General features: G+C 33.7%; 1 protein-coding gene across 3 annotated transcripts in view; it reads right to left on the bottom strand.

Annotated features, from left to right (window-relative positions):
* Nucleotides 1-2,221: 2,221 nt before the first annotated feature.
* LOC110467436 (GDP-fucose protein O-fucosyltransferase 2-like) overlaps nucleotides 2,222-11,046 on the bottom strand; it is a 23,335-nt gene continuing 14,510 nt past the window's right edge. For 2 of the 3 annotated variants that reach the window (XM_021524602.1, XM_021524601.1), the window contains exons 7-9: nucleotides 10,138-10,318; nucleotides 9,807-9,939; nucleotides 2,222-7,340 (exon numbers count right to left, since the gene is read on the bottom strand). In XM_021524602.1, the coding sequence (XP_021380277.1) occupies nucleotides 7,187-7,340; nucleotides 9,807-9,939; nucleotides 10,138-10,318 (468 nt within the window). In that variant the 3' untranslated portion in view covers nucleotides 2,222-7,186. Of the gene's footprint in view, nucleotides 7,341-9,802; nucleotides 9,940-10,137; nucleotides 10,319-11,046 lie in introns of those variants that run through there. The other variant, XM_021524603.1, reaches the window with a different exon arrangement.

Genomic DNA, 11,046 nt, shown 5'->3' with positions numbered 1-11,046 from the left:
ACAAAGAGATTTGGGCCAAGCAGTTCCCGACGGACAGCGTTGCTGTAGAGATGATACAACATAAACACACCATAACAGAGGAGCATTACTGCCGGCCCTGTCAAAGATACGGAAACATGAATGCTGCACAATTCTGGTGTGAAATGAATCGGATTTTTTTTCTGCCAGTCTTGTAATGAGGGTTTCCGTGATATAGTCCATGACAGCTGTGATATCGTTGATATAAAGTCTTCCGGGGATTCTGTTATGAGAAAGGAACAACTGGCAAAAGATGCGACCACCACAAGGAGAAGAAAATCGCATACTTTTGTGAGGATCACAAGTCCCTCGGCTGCGAGGAGTGTATTGCAACTGGTCACATGCAATGCAAAAATGCGTCCAAACCAGAAAATCACTGTAAAGAATAGCAAAACAGCTCCCTGCCAGATGAAAGAAGGCGACGTTTGAACCTAGTGGCAATCGACATAGAATTCATGATGAATGGCTTTGATCAAAAGCTACAAAGCATCTCAGACGACAAAGTCAAGGCATTGAAAAGCATCGACGACCTACAGCATCTTTTCAGAGAGAAGAAGATTAAAATCACGAATGAAGTCATCAAGACATACAATAAGGTGAGTGAAAATCTGAAGAAGTCCTCTCAGAATTGTAAACGACTGAAAGTCGCTATACAAAATACATAAGTGTCGAGTGCTACAGCTTTAAAAAGGAACAACCATGTGGACATGATCCAGCTTTACAAGAAAGGAGAGACGGAGATCAGGGCTTAAAAGGACTTAATGAGGGACACGAGAGAGTTTATTTCAACCGTGAGTATTGAGTATGAAATCGGTTCGGACGTGACAAGTCTGCACTTTGGTAGAGTCGTTGTCGAAAAGAAGCGCAGATTTGTTTAATGGCACCCTGCTGGTCTTAAACCTTTATCCCAATGTGACGTGAGGAAATTAAGAAAGGTGAACGTTAATTGTCAATCGGATACATCATATAGTTATACTCGTGGAGTAGCTAACCTTCCGGGTGACAGAATTGTGGTTGGAGATGCTACCTACAAGAAGTTGAAGTGTCAAAATGTCAAAGTCTTGTGTCGGGGCCAGAGGAAACTCGGGCTACTAGGCCACATGTTAAACCAGAATCTGCCGTGATTTTCTCAAGTCAAGCAATATTCAACTTCGAGGAATACCTTATTTGTCCATATAGCTGTTAACAACATGAACAACACAAACAACCAAAACACTTTGAATAGACGCGCTTCGTTCGTTTCTTTTTCTTTCAAGTAATGTTTCAGGATCTACATCTTTTATCATCTGTTCAGGTATGGAATGAACACCATAACTTATCTACTTTACATTGTGTTTGGTACAGGGCCGTTGAGACATTAAGTATGTTATCCATGAACAATCTCTGGTTCCCCTGTGGACCATTGAAGCTAAAACCTTTACTTAATACAAATTCTATCTCGGCGCCATCACCATGAATACACGACTGAAGTACGGAGCAGTTTTACGTATATATATTTATCACAACTTTTAGCATTCAAACATTTCCTATAAATCATTGTACCCTGAGGAAACCCTTCTTTCTACCCCGACCTTCTCGGTAATATCCTAAAATTATATTTATTGAAGACCGTGGAAGTACATCTCTGTACATAGGACTGTTTGTCGAACTTCGGTGGAGGTACATATTTGTATGTGGTTACAAGTGTTTTCCCATGGTCCGACATCGTACGTACTATAGGAAATTGAAACCATGGCCGCCTAGACTTGTGAACTACTATGAAAATAAGTACATACATGTATGCGTCGCGTTGTTCTTTCGAAAGTGTTTCCAACGAGGCACGATAGAGTTATCTCCGCCTATTGTTATTCAGTACATAATGTATATCAAGAAAATTCCATTTTTGGATCTCCTTGAACTTCGCAATTTGTATAGTTTTGCCTTCTCTCAAAAGAGGAATGAAGAATATTGAATTGAATTAAGAGCACACGGAACCGATTCAAGCACAGGGGTTCGTGAAAAACCTTTTATACACAAAATGCTATACTGATATGGGTCTACATAAACATATTTGTAACGAACCTCTGTACACGTGGTTCATCAAGTACACTCTGTATACCGTCACACCATCGTTACTATGGGACAGGGCATCAAGTACACTCTGTATACCGTCACACCATCGTTACTATGGGACAGGGGCAAGATACAAAACATCACATACATGTTCGACGTAAAAGTGATTTATTTTCAAACTGTTAGTAAACACTGAAAAACAGAACGTAACGTGAACGTGTGTGAACTCGTTGGTCTCCAATGTCCAAAGCCTGGCTACATACATGTATGCCTGGTTATCTAACAAAAAAATAAATGCATGTTCAAAATATGGCGGAATTCGAAATTAATTTTACATGCCAAAACATCTTAAAGGATCATCTGATGTCAAAAACATAACAATATTTTTGACATTACTTGAACATTTGTTTTCAAAAACTTGCTTCGGAAATTTAAAGTTAATGACTGGTGAATTATCATTTACTGTTAATCAGGACTGGATTGAACTGAGCTTTGTCTCATGAGAGTGAATTTTGAATCGTTAATATTTGCAAAGTTATCAAAATTAAACTAACTGCACATGTCCTGGAATTCAAAAGTATCATATTCAGATAATAAACACAATTAGACTTGTATTTCTGTTCATATTTTAAAAAAATAATAAAGAAATGAAAATTTCACCGAGCAGATAGCTAACTAAGCGAAGATTAATGGATAGATCCAGGCTTTGAACATGATAATAACCTATGTGTAAACTCAGCATGCTGCGCTGGAAACATCTCCAACACCTAACAACTCTCTATCTAACATATCTAACTAGATTTAACAACAAATAACTGCCACATATTGCATAGTATTGTACAATTTACATAAAGTCATTACAGTAACCTCTGATTATGAAATTATTAATGACATTGGTCACTTTCACAAATGCTTTTTGTAAGCTAAATGTACATCTGCATATTGAAAATAAATACTTACTCAACCATTCTCAAAACATGTCATGAGGTCATCTGGAATTCATATATAATCTAGCTTACATAGCACTCTGATATCAAAACAAGAACAACACATTTCACCAACAATAGACTGAAATTGATTACTGTCAGTACTATAGTACCTTTCACCATTAATCAGATAATAACTGATTCCGTAAGCTCTCCAATCGGTAATATTTGTTAAAACATTATTTAAGATCACAATGAATATTTCTAATAAATACATAACCTTTTAAGTTTATTTTATTCATTCTTGTGTAACACAATAGGATCATTGATAAATATCCTAATTTCCACAATTAAAAAATAATTGAAATAATTTTAGCAAAATAAAGGGAAATAACTGGTGAACTTTATTTTTGCTTGGGGCATGCATTCAAAAGTTTTCCAGTTTATACAAAATAGTTATTAAAATATTTTTTCCTGTAACGCTTCAGTTACCTACATTTCCTATTTCAAGTTCTCTTTCGAACTAATATTTTCAAATAAAGTCTACATTTTTGTATTATAAAATAAGTATTATGAATGAACATTATAACATATGCTATGAAAATTGGTGTATGCACTTCATTATTTTCCCCAAAAATACTAAAATAGCAGATTTCATTTGAAACCATCCATCACTGGTGGGAACTAGCATATTAATTTGAAATGCTTTAGTCAAAACAGGAATGAAAGCCCTTGGGAGGGTGATATCTATTATTATTGATTTGTAATAATTTCCATAATTAAGAGACTTATCTAATACATGTAGTGACATTTATATCACAATCTTTTGCATAGTCTTTAGAACCGTTTGACCGTAAGTCCACTATGTGATACATAAAAATCAATGTTTTCTATTTTACAATCACAATTATGTCATAAGGTGTATAGTAGATATTTCCAACAAAATTCTTACATGAGAAATCCTTTGGATTCAAAATTCAAAATTTTTGAATTCTTTAAAAAAAGAAAGAAAAAAGAACAGTAATAATAAGAAGAATATTCTTGTGTACAATACTTTCAAACCTAGCAATTATTTTGGTAAATACAGCTATAAAATATAATATTATGATGTAAGCACTGGTGATATGTACTGTACATTGAATTTTGTATATGTGTAAGGGGAGACAAACCGCTGTCTCTAGCACATAAACGTCACTTGTGAAAGTCATATAAATGCATAATCTGTATAAATATTAATGTGATTTTATAAAAATATCGTGAACACAAATGTCTGTGGCATTGGATTACTTATAGTCATGTATACAGTTTCCTTAATTACCTCATAATTATACCCTTTTCTCTATGTAAATAGCATTATGAATTTTATGGTATACATTAATATATATATTTTATATTTATTGTACATGAAATTTATCCACACACAAATGTTATTCCTTCTTTAATATTTGATTGATTGATCAGAACAACTTAGTTTTTATATTTACAGACAAGGTAAATTTGTGTCTTGAAATTACATTTGCAATGCATTAATCTCTCAAATGAACAGTTCTGTTTTATCCTACTTATTTGTTTGAGGTTATCATCGAAACTTGAACTTGAATCAGCCAGGATGTATTTCATACTTTAAGACTGACAACACTAACTACTCAATGTCAACTTAAAAATGTAGTGCTATACTCAAATGGTTTGTAATATTTTTCCCGAAAGTACATAATTTTTTATTTTATTTTTTGAATTTATGAACATCCTGCAACCTTAAAATTTTGGGCAAAAATGTATTCCTGGGAAAACTTAGCAACTGTACCTCAATGAAATAAACAGAAATATCACTTGAAATGAAAGTGGAGTATTGGACATTCAAACAAAACCATCTGGCAAGCACTTCTGCTAAACAAAATCAGTGTCAGAAAATGCATCATTTTACTACCTAAGAAACAAAGGGATTTTGTTTTGCCAAATCTCTATGTGATTTAGATATACTTTTTTACTCAGCAAGGAAACAAATCTTTTACTTTATATAGACTCTTGATTTGACCGTCCCATATATAAGTATATATATAAAAGTGTTGACTTGGAAGCATTTTCATTTAGCAATTAATATTGTTTCTACAGTAAGTATAAGACAATTCAAACTTCATTAACAGCATGAAAATAAGTAACAGCACAATGAACTCAATAATTCAAGCAATCAAAAAGTGTCAACACATGTATTCTAGATATCTATAAAATCAAAAATGAATGAAACATAAAGATAAAACCATCTAAAAATAAAAGGAACACAAAATACAACCAGTTATTTAATCAGAAGTCTGAAGTTATTTTTTTAAGGAAGGTGGCACAAATTAATTTTTGTTTAAAAAAAAAAAAAAAGGAAAAGTGCAGCAAGTGTGTATCGCTTACCTTCAAGCTGTACCATGTTTGGTTACAGAAGGACATTTTTTAAACTAAACTTCAAAAGAGGTTTGACGCTAACAATTTAAATTTATGAAAGATAGATGTCATGGCCTTCAAATGTTTTCAGTTGAGGAAATAAACATGGCAGTCTTAACATTGACACTATGAAAAAAAATTGACTTTTTCATCTTTGATATGTAACCTTTTTAGTGACATGGACTAAATATTCGGCATCGTTCTACTTTACGTACAGAACTTCATTATACATATATTTTTCTGAATATTTCGCCAACTTTTTTTAAAAAGAATTTCAACAAACTTCAGGCTATAGCTACATTGTATATTGAAAACAGATCTGACTCAAGAATAATAAATAAAACATGCGTATGCTCTTTGGTTTACAAACAAATTGATTCCGAAGTATTTTGAAAAAATCTTTAAACAAAGCATCTTAGGCCCCCAAAACAAAAATTGCAATTAGGTTTATTAAAAAAATCATGAGTTTTTTCACCTGGGGCAGAAGATGAAATACAAAAAAAAAATATACAAAATATACATTACTTATAACTTTCTGAATCTTTAATCATACTAAAATTATTTGAACAGTATTGTTGATTTCTGATTAAAAAAAAGCACACATCTGGTTAATGTCCAAACTTCACAGCAATGAAATCACAGTAAATGTATCATTCCCACTTTCACAGCAGCTTTTTTTCACAACAAAAATTTGTATCAATCAAGAACATCTCGGACAATTATCTAACCTTTGACCACTTGCCATGACCTTGACCTCTGAGATACAGACCTGAGAGATTTACGCAGTTTGTCTGTCAGGATAAACACCTAGGAAATTTCAATACAAAATTGTGTGTCGATCAGAAGTTAAAAAAATTACTTGACCCTTAAGCAAAGTCAATGACCTTGACATTTCGGTTACAGATCTGGGAGTTTAGGCAACACAATAATGAAGAACGTTTCTACGAAGTTTCATAAAGAAATCTTGACATGATCATTAGTTATTGGCCTAGTTGAAAATGTGTTAGCAGACACACAGACAGATAAACCAACAAAGTGACCACTACATCTTTCCTACTTTAAATTCTAAATGCGAAGCCATGATGAGATTTTCCTACGGGCATTACAAAATAATACAAGTAATGTTAAATCGTTATCCTTTTTAATATACAATAACTGTAATGAAAGAAGTTTCAATGGGTAAGGTTGTGACATAGTTCTATGGCAATCATAGCAAAATATATACACAGGCCAAAAAGCTAGACTATCCACAGCCAAATCAACATACATGTCATCAATTTGATGGATCGCTCTGTATTTTGTGCTTTTGATTTTTCAAAAACGTGAATTTGTTTGACACTGCATAAACATGAACAATTTCTTTAAAGGCTCAATAGCTACATATTATTTAAATATTTTTTGGAGGTTTTATTATGGCTTTATTCATGGCCTGAAAAGATACAAGAAATATAAACAACACAAATTAAAGCATTTGCCCTTTTTTGAGTTTGTGTAGTCAACTGATTATTCGTGGTGCTTGTGAAAATTAAATTCTTGTATCCCTGCAACATTAAAGCCTTATATACCATATTTTAGTGAAGGTTTATCATGCTTACAAAGGTATTTTGTGGCTAGTAGCATATAGATCCCCAAACCATAAATGTATTAATTTTATGAACTAATGTTATGAAAATACCATCAATAGATGATTTCTACTCTGTCATTCAGCTAAACATTATTTTGAACAACTTGGAAGTTGAAAGATATTCGTGAATACATTTTCAGTATTTGATGGTCCATTTCGAAGGTTGTTCACAAGTATCATTATCGTCGTTACAGAGTCTATTGAATGTCATCTCCGGCTCAAATCCTAAAATCTCTCGCTCTTCTTGAATTCGGAATGAAAATGTTGACACATAACTCCCAATGAAATACCTGTAACAGAAAAAAAACCGGAATTAAACATGTAACAAGGGTACCGCGGGGCGGAACAATATACGCCCGTCGAATGCCATATAGTGTTATATACTTTCTTACATTGAAATAAGATCTGCATCATTCAAAGAGTGTTTAGCTGACATGCTATAAAAATGTAGGAGAAAATTAAATCTCCGGATAAAAAAATAAAGTACTGAAATGAACAAAGGGGAAAAAACTTTTGCGAAAATTGTTGAATCAAAATTCTTTTCAATGAAACACAACAACATATCATGATTATAATGTATACCAAGTTTCAAAGAGATCTGTTGAAAAATGTAGGAGAAGATTGATGGACAAAAATCAAATGCTGAAATAAACAAATGGCAATAACTTTTGCAAAATTGTTGATTCAAATTTCTTTTCAAGGAGACACAAATGCAACTTAGCATCATGATTATAATGTATACCAAGTTTCAAAGAGATCGGTCGAAAAATGTAGGAGGAGATTGCCGGACAAACAAAAGCTCACCTGGTATTAATCTCACACTTGAAATCTTTAAAGTTGACTAAAATACAGCTACAGGCAAAATATCAGTGTTTGATTCATAAGAACCTATTAAAAGATTTAAACATATTATGCCTGTGACCTTGAATGTCGAACAATGACATTTGGTTGAACAGAGTTTATAGTCTTCCAACCCAGCATGCTTTTGGCAAAATATCATTACCCTTGGCCTTTTGCTTATTGAGATGAAGTTGTTTAAAGGTTTTTTACACATTTGACCAGTTTAAAGGTTTTTTACACATTTGACCCCTGTGACCTTGAATATGTGCGAATGTCATTCATTTGAACAAACTTCGTAGCCCTTCATCACAGCATGCTACTGGCCAAATATCATTATCATCCTAGGTTTTTGGTTATTGAGAAGAAGTTGTTTAAAGGTTTTTAACATATTTGACCCCTGTGACCTGAATATAGGTAAAGGTCATTCATTTGAACAAACTTGGTAGCTCTTCATCCTAGCATGTTACTGACCAAATATCATTATCCTAGGCCTCTAAGTTATTCAGAAGAAGTTGTCTAAAGATTTTTGAAAACAGTTTACCCCTGTGACCTTGAAAATAGATGAATGTCATTCATTTGAACAAACTTGGTAGCCCTTTATCCCAGCACGCTACTGGCCAAATATCATCACCCAGGGCATTTTGGTTATTCAGAAGAAGTTGTTTAAGATTTTTAACATATTTGACCCCTGTGACCTTGAAAATAGGTGAAGGTCATTTATTTGAACAAACTTGGTAGCCCTTCATCCCAGTTTGCTTCTGGCCAAATATCATCACCCTAGGCCTTTTGGTTATTAAGAAGAAGTTGTTTGAATTAAAATATTGATGCCAGACAGACGGACGACGGACGCTGCACCATAGCATAAGCTCACTTGGCCCTTTGGGCCAGGTGAGCTAAAAACAACAGCACCATCAACTAATCAACTTTTTTGCCGACTGTTATTAAATATTCTGTCTGTGAATTGTTATTTTCAAAACATAAACAACTACAGTGTATAAGTTCATGAAATTTAGTGTGGTCATAGATCAAAACAGTGGTATATATCCAAGATGGCTGATATTTGTGAACAGGGGGTTTGCTTGCAATTAAGCCCCCTCCATACTATTTGTCTATGTTTCTTCACTTGCAGTCAAATACGGTAGTTTAACTTAGTTTATTCTGAACACAGGTATATATATCTGCCTCTATATTCAGATCATAGTCCATATTGATCTGTTTATACAGTGGAACCCACTTATTATGATATCCTATTTGCCAGAGAAAAATATTATAATAACCAATATATTATAATAAACGATCAAGCTGTTTGCGATTGTTTTTAGTTTGTCTGAACCGGACGTAAGATGCCCTATAATCAAAAGACATAGATAGATGTGGAAACATGGGAAGGTATTAATACAAATTGATATAGTAATAACTGAAATAAGTTGTTAACTTTTATTTATAATATCATTTCATTTTGCCGTCGTAATGATCAGTATGTATCAATTCTACTTTCACTTTCAAATAACATTGAGCATATTCCTAAGAACTATCGTTATACTACATCCTAGCTAACGAGACTGTAATGCAACATGTAATATGTAACTGTATCTTTCACGTGACGTCACTCCGATATAAGTGGGAACAAGAAAGATAAAGTCCAATATTTATATCTTCCTATATATTGAAAGTTCAAAGTATATTTCTATACAATAATGCTTCCTATAATTAAGGTTCAACCAATCAGATGTTATTACCTAATCAACAAGCATTTTAAGCATTTGACATTTGACCTCTGGCTCGACACTTTGACCTCACAGATTACGACCAGTGGGTTGTGGTACACAGCATAATGTCTAGATGATCTGTAGTCACATATATATCTTGTTTGTTATTATTACCCTAGAAATTGATTCATTAGCAAAATGACCTACCTGGCATGAGCACAGATCCACTGGTCAATGATGGCCACTCCGCCATCCTTGTATTTCTCATGTTCCTCTGGAGTGGGTTTAAAACGGTAAACCTCGACTTTTTCACCGAACTCCTGTTTTAGGTATTCAAACTCTGTTGAGTAATAACGAAAAGTCAATGTGAGACTATGAAGAGGTACAAGCATAAACAAATCTTTTCATGAAATGTTAAACATCAATTTCACTATTTAACTTCAATTTAGGTTTCATAACATTTTTGATGACAAAACTAATAAAGTCTCTAGATCAAGGTTTGAGTATAATTAAAAATAAAATTCTGAAATGTGCTTACCTGCATCTGGAGAATCTGTGGCTACAAAGACTTTTTTGAGTTTGTGTTTTTCCAGTATGGACTTGACCTTCTTAGGTACATACTGGATACTGGGGATCTCCTCTCCATGGGCATACAGATAGTCCTTCCGTCTCAGATGGATAGCTAAGTACGGGCCACCTTTCGCATCACCATGCTTTTTCTGTGTAATAGGTCAATGAAATAGTTACTTGGGATAAGGCATATGCGCTAAAATAAACAGCTACCGGTAATACAAGTTTGAAAATGACATTGACAGTTTTTAAAACTGCAGTATCTTCAAAACAAGAGATCCAAGAGGGATCTTGGCGCCCACCATTGTACCATCTTCATTAGTTCTATATCAGTTTGATCTTTTCTCTTCTTTTCTCTAATCTGTTTGATCAAGTCATGTAAACAGTAAATGTACTGTTTCACATATTTACTAGTACAGTTCTTTAAATGTAAGAGAAATAGATCTGATCATTACAATATCAGAAAGATCTCATTAGTACTTCCTGTGGCCATCTTGTTTTTATGATCACTTGCCAAAGTTAACATGCACAACGACAGACCAAATGGAACATACATATCAAATTTGAGAAAGATCCCTCCAGACTTCCTGAGAAGAGCGATAACTTCCAGAACAGCGATAACAAACTTTCACTGTTAAAATCCAAGATGATCACCTGTCGGCCATTTTGTTTATAGGATCAGTCTCAATAGAGACAAGAGGCCCATGGGCCTTAACGGTCACCTGAGTCTATAGTATTTATTTTTGTTGTTGAAATATGTACCAATTTGAGTAAAAAATAGTATAATGTTAACTTAACTTTGTCAGGACCATGAGCTGATCATTCCTAGACCAATTTTAAGTGAGATCGGCCTATTAGAACTTAGTAGCAAAATAGC

The sequence above is a fragment of the Mizuhopecten yessoensis genome, unplaced genomic scaffold, assembly GCF_002113885.1.
Source record: "Mizuhopecten yessoensis strain PY_sf001 unplaced genomic scaffold, ASM211388v2 scaffold11173, whole genome shotgun sequence".
Taxonomy (NCBI): Eukaryota; Metazoa; Mollusca; class Bivalvia; order Pectinida; family Pectinidae; genus Mizuhopecten; species Mizuhopecten yessoensis.
Note: the sequence above shows the minus strand (reverse complement) of the source record. Positions and strands in the feature narration are given on the sequence as shown.